Source organism: Hemiscyllium ocellatum, chromosome 23, assembly GCF_020745735.1.
Source record: "Hemiscyllium ocellatum isolate sHemOce1 chromosome 23, sHemOce1.pat.X.cur, whole genome shotgun sequence".
Classification (NCBI taxonomy): Eukaryota; Metazoa; Chordata; class Chondrichthyes; order Orectolobiformes; family Hemiscylliidae; genus Hemiscyllium; species Hemiscyllium ocellatum.
The window spans coordinates 4,734,873-4,752,297 of NC_083423.1; the positions used below are offsets into that span (position 1 = coordinate 4,734,873).

Sequence of the window (17,425 nt, forward strand, 5' to 3'; positions counted from 1 at the left end):
AGAGTAAGAGCGGTTTTAACTGTACACCCTGTAAAGTTTTGTTTCTCAGCAGATTCCGAACTGGAAATGCTATCCCTTCACAGTGCAGCACTCCCACCGTACGGCAATGGACTCACACAATGGCAGTGTTACACTCCCACAGTACAGCAATGGGCTGTCACCGTGACAGTGCAGTACTCCCATAGTACGGCAATGGACAGTCACCTTGACAGTGTTACACTCCCACAGTACAGCAATGGACTGTCACTGTGACAGTGTAGCACTCCCACAGTACGGCATTGGACTGTTACCGTGACATTGTAGCACTCACACAGTACGGCAATGGACTGTCACCGTGACAGTGTTACACTCCCACAGTATGGCAATGGACTGTCACCGTGACAGTGTTACACTCCCACAGTACTGCAATGGACTGTCACCGTAACATTGTAGCACTCACACAGTACGGAATGGACAGTCACCGTGACAGTGTTACACTCCCACAGTACGGCAATGGACTGTCACTGTGACAACGTAGCACTCCCACAGTGTGGCAATGGACTGTCACCGTGACAGTGTTACACTCCCACAGTATGGCAATGGACTGTCACCGTGACAGTGTTACACTCCCACAGTATGGCAATGGACTGTCACTGTGACAGTGTAGCACTCCCACAGTACGGCAATGGGCTGTCACTGTGACAGTGCAGCACTCCCACAGTACAGCAATGGACTGTCACTGTGACAGTGTAGCACTCCCACAGTATGGCAATAGACTGTCACCGTGACAGTGTAGCACTCCCACAGTACAACAATGGACTGTCACTGTGACAGTGTAGCACTCCCATAGTACGGCAATGGACTGTCACCGTGACAGTGTTACACTCCCACAGTATGGCAATGGGCTGTCACCGTGACAGTGTTACACTCCCACCGTACGGCAATGGACTGTCACCGTGACAGTGTAGCACTCCCATAGTACGGCAATGGACTGTCACCGTGACAGTGTTACACTCCCACAGTACGGCAATGGACTGTCACCGTGACAGTGTTACACTCCCACAGTACGGCAATGGACTGTCACCGTGACAGTGTTACACTCCCACAGTACGGCAATGGACTGTCACCGTGACAGTGTTACACTCCCACAGTATGGCAATGGACTGTCACTGTGACAGTGTAGCACTCCCACAGTACAGCAATGGACTGTCACTGTGACAGTGTAGCACTCCCACAGTATGGCAATAGACTGTCACCGTGACAGTGTAGCACTCCCACAGTACAACAATGGACTGTCACCGTGACAGTGTAGCACTCCCACAGTACGGCAATGGACTGTCACCGTGACAGTGTTACACTCCCACAATACGGCAATGGACTATCACCATGACAGTGTAGCACTCCCACAGTACGGCAATGGACTGTCACCGTGACAGTGCTGCACTCCCACAGTACGGCAATAGACTGTCACCGTGACAGTGTTACACTCCCACAATACGGCAATGGACTGTCACCGAGACAGTGTTACACTCCCACAGTACTGCAATGGACTGTCACCGTGACAGTGTAGCACTCCCACAGTACGGCAATGGACTGTCACCGTGACAGTGTTACACTCCCACAGTACTGCAATGGACTGTCACCGAGACAGTGTTACACTCCCACAGTACGGCAATGGACTGTCACTGTGACAGTGTTACATTCCCACAGTACGGCAATGGACTGTCAATGTGACAGTGTTACACTCCCACAGTACGGCATTGGATTGTCACCGTGACAGTGCGGCACTCCCACAGTACGGCAATGGACTGTCACCGTGACCGTGTTACACTCCCGCAGTACGGCAATGGACTGTCACTGTGACAGTGTTACATTCCCACAGTACGGCAATGGACTGTCAATGTGACAGTGTTACATTCCCACAGTATGGCATTGGACTGTCACCGTGACCGTGTTACACTCCCGCAGTACGGCAATGGACTGTCACCGTGACAGTGTAGCACTCCCACAGTACGGCAATGGGCTGTCACCGTGACAGTGTAGCACTCCCACAGTACGGCAATGAACTGTCACCGTGACAGTGTTACACTCCCACAGTATGGCATTGGACTGTCACCGTGACAGTGTTACACTCCCGCAGTACAGCAATGGACTGTCACCGAGACAGTGTAGCACTCCCACAGTCCGGCATTTGACTGTCACCGTGACAGTGCGGCACTCCCACAGTATGGCAATGGACTGTCACCCTGACAGTGTAGCACTCCCACAGTACGGCAATGGACTGTCACCATGACAGTGCGGCACTCCCACAGTATGGCATTGGAACGTCACTGTGACAGTGCGGCACTCCCACAGTACGGCAATGGACTGTCACCGCGACAGTGTCACACTCCCACCTTACGGCATTGGACTGTCACCGTGACAGTGCGGCACTCCCACAGTACGGCAATGGACTGTCACCGCGACAGTGTCACACTCCCACATTACGGCATTGGACTGTCACCGTGACAGTGTTACACTCCCACATTACGGCAATGGAGTGTCACCGTGACAGTGTTACACTCCCACAGTACGGCAATGGACTGTCACCATGACAGTGTTACACTCCCACAATACGGCAATGGACTGTCACTGTGACAGTGTTACACTCCCACAGTACGGCATTGGACTGTCACCGTGACAGTGTAGCACTCCCACAGTACGGCATTGGACTGTCACCGTGACAGTGTTACACTCCCACAGAATGGCATTGGACTGTCACCGTGAACATGTTACACTCCCGCAGTACGGCAATGGACTGTCACTGTGACAGTGTAGCACTCCCACAGTACGGCATTGGACTGTCACCGTGACAGTGTTACACTCCCACAGAATGGCATTGGACTGTCACCGTGAACATGTTACACTCCCGCAGTACGGCAATGGACTGTCACCGTGACAGTGTAGCACTCCCACAGTACGACAATGGACTGTCACTGTGACAGTGTAACACTCCCACAGTACGGCAATGGACTGTCACCTTGATAGTGTAGCACTCCTACGATACAGCAATGGACTGTCATCATGACAGTGTTACATTCCCACAGTATGGCATTGGACTGTCACCGTGACATTGTTACATTCCCACAGTATGGCATTGGACTGTCACCCTGACAGTGCGGCACTCCCACAGTACGGCAATGGACTGTCACTGTGACAGTGTAGCACTCCCACAATACGGCAATGGGCTGTCACCATGACAGTGTAGCCCTCCCGCAGTACGGAAATGGACTGTCACCGTGACAGTGTTACACTCCCACAGTACGGCATTGGACTGTCACCGAGACAGTGTAGCACTCCCACAGTACGGCAATGGACTGTCACCGTGACAGTGTAGCTCTCCCACAGTACGGCAATGGACTGTCACCGTGACAGTGCAGCACTCCCACAGTACGGCATTGGACTGTCACCATGACAGTGTAGCACTCCCACAGTACGGCATTGCATGTCACCGTGACAGTGCGGCACTCCCACAGTATGGCAATGGACTCTCACCGTGACAGTGTAGCACTCCCACAGTACGACAATGGACTGTCACCGAGACAGTGTAGCACTCCCACACTACGGCAATGGACTGTCACCGTGACAGTGCGGCATTCCCGCAGTACGGCATTGGAGTGTCACCGTGATAGTGTAGCACTCCTACGATACGGCAATGGACTGTCACCATGACAGTGTAGCACTCCCACAGTACGGCAACGGACTGTCACCGTGACAGTGTTACACTCCCACAGTACGGCAATGGACTGTCACTGTGACAGTGTAGCACTCCCACAGTACGGCAATGGACTGTCACCGTGACAGTGTAGCCCTCCCACAGTACGGCAATGGACTGTCACTGTGACAGTGTAGCACTCCCACAGTACGGCAACGGACTGTCACCGTGACAGTGTTACACTCCCACAGTACGGCAATGGACTGTCACTGTGACAGTGTAGCACTCCCACAATACGGCAATGGGCTGTCACCATGACAGTGTAGCCCTCCCACAGTATGGCATTGGACTGTCACCGTGACAGTGTTACACTCCCACAGTACAGAAATGGACTGTCACCGAGACAGTGTAGCACTACCACAGTCCGGCATTTGACTGTCACCGTGACAGTGTGGCACTCCCACAGTATGGCAATGGACTGTCACCCTGACAGTGTAGCACTCCCACAGTACGGCAATGGACTGTCACCATGACAGTGCGGCACTCCCACAGTATGGCATTGGAACGTCACTGTGACAGTGCGGCACTCCCACAGTACGGCAATGGACTGTCACCGTGACAGTGCAGCACTCCCACAGTACGGCAATGGACTGTCACCGTGACAGTGCGGCACTCCCACAGTACGGCAATGGACTGTCACCGTGACAGTGCGGCACTCCCACAGTACGGCAATGGACTGTCACCGTGACAGTGTAGCACTCCCACAGTACGGCAATGGACTGTCACCGTGACAGTGTCACACTCCCACATTACGGCATTGGACTGTCACCGTGACAGTGCTGCACTCCCACAGTACGGCAATGGAGTGTCACCGTGACAGTGTTACACTCCCACAGTACGGCAATGGACTGTCACCATGACAGTGTTACACTCCCACAATACGGCAATGGACTGTCAATGTGACAGTGTAGCACTCCCACAGTACGGCAATGGACTATCACCGTGACAGTGTAGCACTCCCACAGTACGGCATTGGACTGTCACCGTGACAGTGTTACACTCCCACAGAATGGCATTGAACTGTCACCGTGAACATGTTACACTCCCGCAGTACGGCAATGGACTGTCACCCTGACAGTGCGGCACTCCCACAGTACGACAATGGACTGTCACTGTGACAGTGTAGCACTCCCACAGTACGGCAATGGACTGTCACCGTGATAGTGTAGCACTCCTACGATACGGCAATGGACTGTCATCATGACAGTGTTACATTCCCACAGTATGGCATTGGACTGTCACCCTGACAGTGCGGCACTCCCACAGTACGGCAATGGACTGTCACCGTGACAGTGTAGCACTCCCACAGTGCGGCAATGGACTGTCACCGTGACAGTGTAGCACTCCCACAGTGCGGCAATGGACTGTCACCGTGACAGTGTAGCACTCCCACAGTGCGGCAATGGACTGTCACCGTGACAGTGTAGCACTCCCACAATACGGCAATGGGCTGTCACCATGACAGTGTAGCCCTCCCGCAGTACGGAAATGGACTGTCACCGTGACAGTGTTACACTCCCTCAGTACGGCATTGGACTGTCACCGAGACAGTGTAGCACTCCCACAGTACGGCAATGGACTGTCACCGTGACAGTGTAGCACTCCCACAGTACGACAATGGACTGTCACCGTGACAGTGTAGCACTCCCACAGTACGACAATGGACTGTCACCGGGACAGTGTAGCACTCCCACAGTACGGCGTTGGACTGTCACCATGACAGTGTAGCACTCCCACAGTACGGCATTGCATGTCACCGTGACAGTGCGGCACTCCCACAGTATGGCAATGGACTCTCACCGTGACAGTGTAGCACTCCCACAGTACGACAATGGACTGTCACCGAGACAGTGTAGGACTGTCACCGAGACAGTGTAGCACTCCCACACTACGGCAATGGACTGTCACCGTGACAGTGCGGCATTCCCGCAGTACGGCATTGGACTGTCACCGTGATAGTGTAGCACTCCTACGATACGGCAATGGACTGTCATCATGACAGTGTTACATTCCCACAGTATGGCATTGGACTGTCACCGTGACAGTGTTACATTCCCACAGTATGGCATTGGACTGTCACCATGACAGTGTAGCCCTCCCACAGTACGGCAATGGACTGTCATCATGACAGTGTTACACTCCCACAGTACGGCATTGGACTGTCACCGAGACAGTGTAGCACTCCCACAGTACGGCAATGGACTGTCACCGTGACAGTGTAGCACTCCCACAGTACGGCAATGGACTGTCACCGTGACAGTGTAGCACTCCCACAGTACGGCATTGGACTGTCACCATGACAGTGTAGCACTCCCACAGTACGGCATTGCATGTCACCGTGACAGTGCGGCACTCCCACAGTACGGCAATGGACTGTCACCGTGACAGTGTAGCACTCCCACAGTACGGCAATGGACTGTCACCGTGACAGTGTAGCACTCCCACAGTATGGCATTGGACTGTCACCATGACAGTGTAGCCCTCCCACAGTACGGCAATGGACTGTCACCGAGACAGTGTAGCACTCCCACAGTACGGCAATGGACTGTCACCGTGACAGTGCGGCACTCCCACAGTACGACAATGGACTGTCACCGTGACAGTGCAGCACTCCCACAGTACGGCATTGGACTGTCACCATGACAGTGTAGCACTCCCACAGTACGGCATTGCATGTCACCGTGACAGTGCGGCACTCCCACAGTATGGCAATGGACTCTCACCGTGACAGTGTAGCACTCCCACAGTACGACAATGGACTGTCACCGAGACAGTGTAGCACTCCCACACTACGGCAATGGACTGTCACCGTGACAGTGCGGCATTCCCACAGTATGGCAATGGACTCTCACCGTGACAGTGTAGCACTCCCACAGTACGACAATGGACTGTCACCGAGACAGTGTAGCACTCCCACACTACGGCAATGGACTGTCACCGTGACAGTGCGGCACTCCCGCAGTACGGCATTGGACTGTCACCGTGACAGTGCGGCACTCCCGCAGTACGACATTGGACTGTCACCGTGACAGTGCTGCACTCCCACAGTACGGCATTGGACTGTCACCGTGACAGTGCGGCACTCCCACAATACGGCAATGCACTGTCACTGTGGCAATGTTACATCCCACAGTACGGCATTGGACTGTCACGGTGACAGTGTTACACTCCCACAGGAGAGCATTGGATTTGCACTGTGACAGTGTAGCACTCCCACAGTACGGCATTGGACTGTCACCGCGACAGTGTAGCACTCCCACAGTACAGCAATGGACTGTCACCGTGACAGTGTAGCACTCCCACAGTACGACAATGGACTGTCACCGTGACAGTGTAGCACTCCCACAGTACGGCATTGGACAGTCACCGTGACAGTATAGCATTCCCACAGTACAGCAATGGACTGTCACCGTGACAGTGTAGCACTCCCACAATACGGCATTGGACTGTCACTGTGACAGTGTAGCACTCCCACAGTACGGCATTGGACTGTCACTGTGACAGTGTAGCACTCCCACAGTACGGCATTGGACTGTCACCGTGACAGTGCGGCACTCCCACAGTAAAGCATCGGACTGTCTCCGTGACAGTGTAGCACTCCCACAGTACGGCATCGGACTGTCACCGTGACAGTGTAGCACTGGACTGTGAATTTGATGGTAATGCAATGTTAATATCCTTGTTATACAGCAGTTAATTAATTATGCAAAGTCTTGATTCCCGACCCCAGGGTAGGAAATGTCTAATTCCCTCGAGTGCAGAGTTTGCACATTGTTGGTGCAGCCTGTGGTCAGCTGCTAACTGTGCTTAGTATGTGTTCCCCATGTCAGCCTGTGTCAACCGTGCCGTGAGTGAGAGACTGGGAGTGCACTCTCTGTTTGATTGGTGGTCTAGCATTTTCCCTTTGTGCTTTTCCTCGATCTTCACAGTTTGAAACAATTCCGGGGTTTGCCAGAGACTCGGTGTGCAGAAAAAGCAGCACACCCGAAACTGAGCCACAGGAAAACAAGGTTCCAAGTTAATCTTGTTGTTTGCCCTGTGTGCATGTACATAGGAGCAAGGGCTGGCCTTTCAGCCCTTCGAATCTGCTGCAGCTTATCTGCCGATGGATTCTCCAGTTCCATTCATCCCTCTCCTGTCGGACACCTTTTGCAAGTCAAGAATCAATTCAGCTTTATGAATATTTCATGGCCCAACTTCCTCTGCTGTTACTGAATCAGAATCATACAATCCCTACAGCATGGAAGCAGACCATTCAGCCCATTGAGCCTGCACCAATCCTCTGAAGAACATCCCCTACCCTGTCCTCTTAACCCTGCATTTCCCAAGGCTAACCCTGCCTACTACAGACAACTTACCACAGCCAGTCCACCCTAACCTGCACATCTTTGGGCACTCACACAGATACGGGGGGGTGTGCAAACTGCACACAGACAGTCACCCAAGGCTGGAATCGATACTGGGTCTCTGGTGCTGTGAGGCAGCAGTGCTAACCACTGTGTCAGGGAGAGAGAGTCCCACAGGCATTGCTGCTTGAATTGTAGACTCCTGATTTTCAAAGTCTCCCCTAGGTCAAGTCTCTCCCAAAAAAAGGGACGATGCTTTCATCATTCACCCTGAGTGTCCCACCAGGATATCATTTCATTCAGAGCATTTGTCCACTCCCTTAGATACAGCAGTACATTCCATGAAAAGTTTTTTTCTCACATCGCATTTGCTTCTTTACAAATTACTTTAAACCTGTGTTTTCTCAATTCTCGCACCTTTTCCATGGGGGAGATAGGTTTCCCCCATTCATGCTTTCCAGACCCCTCATTAGTTTGCAGATTCTCCCAAATCTTCCGTTGGGCTTTTAAAAAATTCATTCACGGATGAGGGTGTTGCTGGCTAGACCAGCATTTATTGCCCATCCCTAATTACCCAGAGGGCAGTTAAGAGTCAACTCTGTTGCTGTGGGTCTGGAGTCAGATATAGGCCAGACCAGGTAAGGATGGCAGATTCCTTCCCGAAAGGACTTCTGGGTTAATAGTTTAGCAGTAATACGAGCAGCAGCTGCCTCCCCTCATCACTTGACCTCACCAAGGAGAACAGTCCCAACCCCTTCAATCTCTCCTGTTAACGGTAGATTCTCATCCCGGGAGCCATTCTTGTTCGCCAGGCTAGGAATTTGTGTTGCAGACGTTTCATTCAGATAAGTGCAAGGTGCTGCATTTTGGGAAAGCAAATCTTCGCAGGACTTATACACTTAATGATAGAGTCCTAGGGAGTGTTGCTGAACAAAGAGAGATTGGAGTGCAGATTCTAGCTCCTTGAAAGTGGAGTCACAGGTAGATAGGATAGTGAAGAAGGCGTTTGGTATGCTTTCCTTTATTGGTCAGAGTATTGAGTACAGGAGTTGGAAGGTCATGTTGCGGCTGTACAGGGTGTTGGTTAGGCCACTGTTGGAATATTGCGTGCAATTCTGGTCTCCTTCTTATCGGAAAGATGTTGTGAAACTTGGAGGGATATTACCAGGGTTGGAGGATTTGAGCTATAGGGAGAGGCTGAACAGGCTGGGGCTGTTTTCCCCGGAGCGTTGGAGGCTGAGGGGTGACCTTATAGAGGTTTACAAAATTATGAGGGGCATGGATAGGATAAATAGACAAAGTCTTTTCCCTGGGATCGGTGAGACCAGAACTAGAGGGCATAGGTTTAGGGTGAGAGGGGAAAGATATAAAAGAGACCCATGGGGCAACTTTTTCACACAGAGCGTGGTACGTGTATGGAATAAGCTGCCAGAGGATGTGATGGAGGCAGGTACAATTGCAACATTTAAGAGGCATTTGGATGGGTATATGAATAGGAAGGGTTTGGAGGGATATGGGTCGGGGGCTGGCAAGTGGGACTAGATTGGGTTGGGATATCTGGTCGGCATGGACGGGTTGGACCGAAGGGTCTGTTTCCGTGCTGTACATCTCTATGACTCTATGACGATGATATCCTTCTGATAATGCGTCACCTAGAACTGTGCAGAATTCTCCAGCGAATGTTGAAATATTATTGTACAGGTTCAGCATCCCCACAATGCTCCCATTAATAGAATACAACGAACAAAGAAAATTACAGCACGGGAACAGTCCTCTCGACCCTCTAACCTGCTGCATACTGTCCATTCTATGAACAGCTCTCTTTAGCTCCTGTACAGCATCCAGGACATCCTTCAATAGTCACCTGAAAACACAGGAGGTACTGCCCAGCAGCACCTTCCCACCATCCTCCAAATCCAGTGGCTAGAATGGGGTTGAGTTACAGCATCCTCTACCCAGCTGCCATGCCCAATAAACAAGGCACCATTCACCAAAGCCGGCTCTGCTGGGCAGTGAATGCCAGTTTGAGAACAGCTGACCCCAGACTCTCAAATGGCATTTCCACTCAGAACTTGGATACAGCGGGACGGTGGCACAGTGGTTAGCACTGCTGCCTCACAGCGTCAGAGACCCGGGTTCAGTTCCCGACTCAGGCGACAGACTGTGTGGAGTTTGCACGTTCTCCCCATGTCTGCGTGGGTTTCCTCCGGGTGCTCCGGTTTCCTCCCACAGTCCAAAGATGTGCAGGTCAGGGTGAATTGGCCATTCTAAATTGCCCGTAGTGTTAGGTGAAGGGGTAAATGTAGGGGTATGGGTGGGTTGCGCTTTGGCGGGTCAGTGTGGACTTGTTGGGCTGAAGGGTCTGTTTCCACACTGTAAGTAATCTAATCTAATAATCTCTCCCTCCCCAACATCACGGGAAGACCTGGAAGGCACACTGGGAATGTGCTGTCAGCATCTCTGAAGAGGTCAGCCCCTGTGCCTCCACTCCACAGGACTGACAAACCCCCTTTGAAACAGAGGGGGTTTATTCAGGAAGGTACCAAACCCCTCAGGAAGATGCAGGGGTGAAATTGAGGTGTTGAAGGGACTGCACAACCATTTCCTCCCCCCACCTCAACAGCTTCACTCCAAACTCTCAATCCCACCCCTCCGCTGCCCAACCGATGGGGCAGACCACACATCCTGGAATGGATTCCTTAAAGACACCAGCAACCATCTAGTGGATCTCTACAAGCAGCTCTCCAACACTGAGCACCACAAGTGTTGTATCAGCTTTTGTCAAAAATTACAAATGAGAACAATCATAGAATCCCTGAGGCCATTTGAGTCTGTAGGGACCCTCCATCCTACCCAGACCTCATCCTACACCCATAACCCTGCATATCCCATGGCTACTCCACTCAGCCTGCACATCCCTGGACTGTGGGAGGAAACTGGAACACCCAGAAGAAATCCACACAGACACGGGGAGAATATGCAGGCTCCACACAGACATTCACCCGAGGGTGGAATCAAACCTGGGTCCTTGGCGCTGTGAGGCAGCAGTGCTAACCACGGAGCCCAGGGATGAACAGAAATGATTCACAGAGCTTATGGTATAACAGAGTGAAATAGTTTTGAATAACAAATACGATGGTAGATATCAACATGAAAACGAATCACATTACCTCACGCAGGTATTCAGTCAGAAATTCTGTTGCTACTCCAATTGTCCCTGAATTGGCTACTTTTTACTGACTGTAATTTTATTATGTCTGAAAACAATTCTGATTGCCAATTGCAGCCAACCCTTGACTGTTATTTCCTTGTGAATAACTGGAAAATATTCATGGACTGACATCTGTAACTGGGAAGTATGTCTGGAAATAGCTCCCAGCCTGACACTGCTGAGGGTTTGGGAGAATACCCAGAATAGTACAATCTAAGCAGTTTAAGAGACTTTCAGGGATTATTTGTTTATATCACAGGACCTTCTGGCTTCAGGGTTACCAGATTCTTTTTTTGGAAAAAGCACATACACTGATGGAGCATTCAAAACATTTAGCCTGAACAGTTCATCTTTGAGGTCATTTTGTTCTAAAGTTTCCCATGTGTCAAAATGACAGCAGCATGTAAAAAGGGAGCACGGGAATTCTGTCAAAGTTGGATGTACAACTTGGGAGATTCGTGCTTTCATTTAGTGTGGTGATGGTTTGGATGTGAGGTGCAGAGGTTGTACAGGTAATAACCTGTTGTAGGACAGATCAAGCTGCTGTCTGGTGGGAGTGATCTGTAGCGGAGAATGAATCGATATTGCCGGACTTGGATCAGAATGATCCTTAATACAAAGCAGTTACTCTGTGACATGCAGATGGAAATCACAGGAGAAGAAGGAGGTGTTAAGTCTTTCGAGTTTGTTTCCATCACTATTCAGTGAGATTACGGCTAATTTCTGAGCTAAATCCGTGTACTCATCTTTACCCTACCTACCTTTGATACTTCTGGCTAAAATCCTATCAGTCTCCACTTTAAAATTTAACAATTGACTCAACATCGGTTGTCTTATACAGAAGGGAGTTCCAAACTTCTCAGATATAAGAAATGAAAGCAGAGTAAGGCCATTCAGCCCCTCACTCTTCCCTGCCCTTGGCTGATATGCCCCAGGCCTCAACTCCTCTTTGGTGCCAGTACCTCATAGCCTTCAACTCCCCAACGTTTCAAAAATCCATCTCCATCCTCTTCACATACTTTTGGTGATCTCGCCTGCACAACTCTCCAGGGTAGAGAATTCCAAACATACACTCTCCTCTGGGAGAAGACATTCCTTTACAAGATTCCCTTTGACCTTAGTTTGAGACACCCCTTGCAGTGGAAACGTCTTCTGAATACCTACTTGTCAAGGCCCCTCAGAAGAGAGTCATAGAGGTCTGCAGCACAGAAAAGGCCATTCAGCCCATCGAGTCCGCCCAATCAAAAACAAGCAGCTAACTATTCCCCTCCTGTTTTCCAGCACTTGGCCCATTGCCTTGTATGTTCCAATCAATTCATCCTTTATTGTTCTAAACTCCAGTAAATGAAGGTTTAACTTTTCTTGATAAGTCAAGTTGATGAGTTTATAAGTGCCTCTCCTTGTTCCAATTCACCGGGAGTTTATCCTGTTACCAAACAGGCTCATTGCAGGAAGGAAGATTGGTGGCAACACTGTACCCTAAGGCTTTCCTGGCATTGGTTGACTCATACGGCAATCAACATTGTGAGGCAACATGGATTAGAAAAGAGTGAACAGACTGGATCACACCTTTGTTGAAAAGATGATGCTGAGAAGTGAGCTAACAGAGCTCTGTAAAATGATGAGAGGTGATGATAGAGTAGACATGAAGAGATTGTTATCAAACAGTGTGGTGCTGGAAAAGCACAACAAGTCAGGCAGCATCCGAGAGTCAACGTTTCGGGCATAAGCCCGTCAACAGTTTTCTCTTGTGGAGAGGAATCAAACCCTCAGCCATTCCCAAAGGATAAGATGCAAGAAATCCAGTCGGGAATTGAGAAGAAACCAGAAAGAAAAGGCCTATGGAATGCTTGCCTCATTGGAAGGGGGATTGAGTATCATAATAGACAAGTTGCAACATTTAAGAGGCATTTGGATGGGTATATGAATAGGAAGGTTTTGGAGGGAAATGGGCCGGGTGCTGGCAGGTGGGACTAGATTGGGCTGGGATATCTGGTCGGCATGGATTGGTTGGACTGTGCTGTACATCTCTATGACTCTATAGCTGTAGTTAGGCCACACTTGGAATATTGCGTACAGTTCTGGTCAGCCCACTATCAGAAGGATATGAATGCTTTGGAGAAGGTACAGAAATGGTTTACCAGGATATTAGCTGGCAAGGGAGATTTTAGCAATGAGAAAAGGTTGGATTGACTGGGTTTGTTTTCACTGGAACGCAGGAGGTCCGGCCAACCTGATAGAAGTTTATAAGATTGTGAATAGCATGGGGAGAGTGGATTATATGAGGCTTTTTTCCCCAGGGCGGAGGGGTCTATTACCACAGTACACAGGGTTTGAATACAGTTTCAGAGGGCTGAGCACACAATTCAAACTGGACTGCAGAGTACAGTGTGGAGATAGGATGCAAACTGAGCTCACTCAGGTGAATGTGAAAGGTCGCATGGTCACTTCCCTGATGAAGAGAGGTGGAGTAGTTCCCTAGTATCCTGGTCAGTATTATTGTTTCATTAAAACCTATAAAAAATGGAAACACAAAAACAGAAATTGCTGGAAAATCTAAGCAGGCCTGGCAGCATCTGTGGAGAGAAATGAGAGTTCACATTTTGGGTCACCTGAAACATTAACTTGAGATCAGAGGTAACGTTCCAGGTGACACAGAATGTTAACTCTCATCTCTCTCCACAGATGCTGCCAGGCCTGCTGAGATTTTCTGTTTTTGTTTTTGTTTCTGATTTACAGCATCTGCAGTTCTTTCGGTTTTTATAACAAAACTAGATCCACTGGTCATCTTGTTGGTGGGAATTGCAATGTACAAGTTGGTTTTGCTACACCACCACAGTTCACTGAGTGTGAAATGCTTTGGAAGGTGTTATAGCTGCTAATGGCGCTGTACAAATCTTCTCTTTTATTAATCACTGGTGGTAGGATTAATATTTACCTCTTGGAAATCATTGTTGCTGCAGACAAATAATTGCATGCAAAAAGATTAAAGTTTTAATTGGAAATCATAATTGGTTTATGACACTATGATTAAAAAAAAACCTTCAGTAAGCAGTGCACATACACTTGGAAAATTGCACACTGCATAGTCTCCACGGCAAAACATATTGACAATTGATCACCAGATAATACTGACTGTCTCATGCACAGGTCAACTTTATTTTCACAAGAGAAAATCCTCCCTTGTCTAAATCTGCTTTCTAGGCGTAAGTGGGTACTGCAGATGCTGGAGATTAGAGTCAAGATTAGAGTGGTGCTGGAAAAGCAAAGCAGGTCAGGCAGCATCTGAGGAGCAGGAAAATCAACATTTTGGGCAAAAGTCCTTCCTGATGAAGGGCTTTTGCCCGAAATGTTGATTTTCCTGCTCCTCAGATGCTGCCTGACCTGCTGTGCTTTTCCAGCACCACTCTAAATCTGCTGTCTACCACAGGATGTGGGTGGAACAGAATAGTTTAGTTTTAACTTCTGGTTATCTTAGTTTTTGAAGCCAGTGACCGTGTTCAGAAGTGGAATTCTGTCAGCCCATCAGTTTTGACATTTCCCAAAATATTGAAATGACCATGAGGTGTTACATCAAATTCCACTTCTGAACACGGTCACTGGCTTCTGAAAACTCAGAAAACCAGAAGCTGAAACTAAACTATTCTATGTAACATTTCATGGCCATTTCAATATTTTAGGAAATGTCAAAATTGATTGGCTGGCAGGAACAGGAAGCAGATTATAAGTGAATGCAATTAAGGAATTAGTTTCATCAACAGAGCTGTAACCTCTTAACAGTGAAAGCAATATGTCATTTTATGGTTATCTTGTAACGAGATTATTCAGATGGCCCTGTTTTACTGGGGCTCAGTGTATATAATACACAGCACTTTGGGCCATTGACCCAAAGCAGCAAAATGGAATGTCAAGGGAATTTTGGCAGAAAAACAACACTGAGAGTTAATTTTTCCCGAGACACAGTTCTGGCAGTCAAACAACCAGCTGATCCTATTCAAAAATAAAACAACGTGAACATTGGGAGTAGCCCTTTGTTTGTCACAAGAGACTTGAATGAAGGCTTTTTCTCATCTGTGTAATGTGAAGATGTATTGCTGGACCTGAAGTTGCTCTGAGCTTGGTCCTTTTTGGACAGCACATTCTGAGGTCTCTGAGGAGCACTCCTTCTTATGGGAAGGAAGAAACATTTCTGTTGGCTCCATCCCTCTTCCTTTGGCTCCAGGAATTGCACCGAACATAAAAAAAAGGCTGAGAGTGTGGTTTTCAGTTTGCAGTGTTGATGGGGCAGCAGCACTCAAGAGAATCATTTTGAACTCCACGGGGTTACATTTGCTGATTCAATGGCGACAGTTCTGTTCAGCTTTGAAGATTTGCTCTATAACTGGGATAGTCTGGTCTGGAACTTTACAGCCCGAGCTCTGAGGAATTGGCGCTTTGGTAATCTCCGTGCAATCCAGCTGCTCCTGAGACCATGGTGTGTCTCTCGAGGTGTTTATCAGGTGGGGAAATTCACTTTGTACTGGTACTCTGGTGGCTGGCTATGCTCTCAGATCAAGACTGTGTATTATAAACACAGCACAACGTCTGCCATGGATACCCTGGTTCTTATTTATTGAAAGGAAACTGGAGTGAGTTTTAAGAATTAAAAATAGCATATCTTGCATAAAGTTTGTTTGAGGCAGGGGGCTGTGTTATTGAAGGTACAGTCTGCTTGGGTTTATTTTACATTTATTGTCTTGAAATTAGTTTCTGCTGCAATGTAAAGGACTTTAGCATGTAAATACACTCTTTAACAGAATCCACCTCCTCCAGTTTAAAGCCAGCTGGCCAGCGGTGATCAGATACACACGGAAAGCTAAGCCGTTTCAGTAAGTTGACAGGCTGTAGTGCAACTCTTTGTTGACCACAAATCCAAGGGGGTTGTTAATAGAGCAGCAGAAAGCTGATTTCGGAACCTATCACACCTCTGCGGGTAACCCTTCTCCATGCTTTAGATGGGGGCTTGGGACAGGGGCTGTGATCCATGGCTTTGGGATGGGACGGTGCTGTTTCTGATCATTAGGAGTAGGACAAGTACTTCTGCTCCTCTCCACTTCCCATGAGTGTTTGAAAAATATGGATTGAAACCCCCGCCCGCGAGAAGCATGTATGCATTTCTCTCCCCGAGGAAAGGATATTTCTCTCTGCTGGAGATGAGTAAACAGTAGGAAGCTAGGACCACGTCGTGTTTAGCCAGAACAGGCATCGGCCAGAGTAACATCTACTCAAGTCTTTGTGACGCGAGTTTTCTGAAGAGTTTTCCAAGAAACAGACATCAAGCCCCTCAGTCACACGGAGCGGGGCTGAATGTACGTTAATTGGCTGAATCCAGGCGAACGATTTTGGATTGAAATTGGGTTTCATTTGCAGCCACTTTACATCCTGAACAAAGGCACAGCAAGGTCCTCTCTCTGTTCTCTGGGTGCTGCCCTAGATTCTATTTCATTTGAAGCTTTGCACCTCCCTGATTATATACACTGCACTCGGAGCAGCGCCCTAAGCTGAATTGTTCTCCACACATCTAGAAATATTATTGACAAATCGAAGTGTGGTGCAGCGAACCATAGGAGGGACACTGGGTTCTGTGTCCTCTGTTTTCTGTGCCTTGTGGGATAACACTGAGTGCTGGAGAAACTCAGCAGGTCTGGTAGAATCTGTGGGGAGAAAACATTTTGAACCCAGTTGTCTCTTGTTCAGAACCTGCTGTTTTTTCATTTGAGATAGAACCTCTGGTAAACATACAATGCTTGTAAAATACTGACAGTAATTCCATTGAAGATATCCAGGAGATAGTCCCCAAAAGAGGAATAGATAACACAGAAACACAAAGTGAGAGCTTCATCCACCATACAATAGAAGCAAATAGGTTTCTCATCCACTGGTGGGTATTCTGCTGAGCAGCTGACTTTGTTCAAATGATAACCTTACACCTGGTCTTCATAGTTCCACATTTGCAAGTCTTTGTTTTTCTTCTAATCAAGCTGAAACAAGTGAAGAACCTGTAGATTCTCCTGAGAATATCAGAAATGTAGACAGTAAGATCCCAGTGTTTACCCCTGCTGCCTCAGAGCACCAAGGACCGGGGTTCAGTTCTAC

General features: G+C 48.8%; 1 protein-coding gene across 3 annotated transcripts in view; it reads left to right on the plus strand.

Moving 5' to 3' along the window:
- The window catches only part of frmd4a (FERM domain containing 4A), a 397,798-nt gene that overhangs the window by 16,090 nt on the left and 364,283 nt on the right, over positions 1-17,425 (plus strand). For 2 of the 3 annotated variants that reach the window (XM_060842608.1, XM_060842609.1), the window contains exon 1: positions 15,627-15,789. The exons of the other annotated variant lie outside the window; for it this stretch is intronic. In XM_060842608.1, the coding sequence (XP_060698591.1) occupies positions 15,631-15,789 (159 nt within the window). In that variant the 5' untranslated portion in view covers positions 15,627-15,630. Of the gene's footprint in view, positions 1-15,626; positions 15,790-17,425 lie in introns of those variants that run through there. 3 annotated transcript variants of the gene reach the window in all.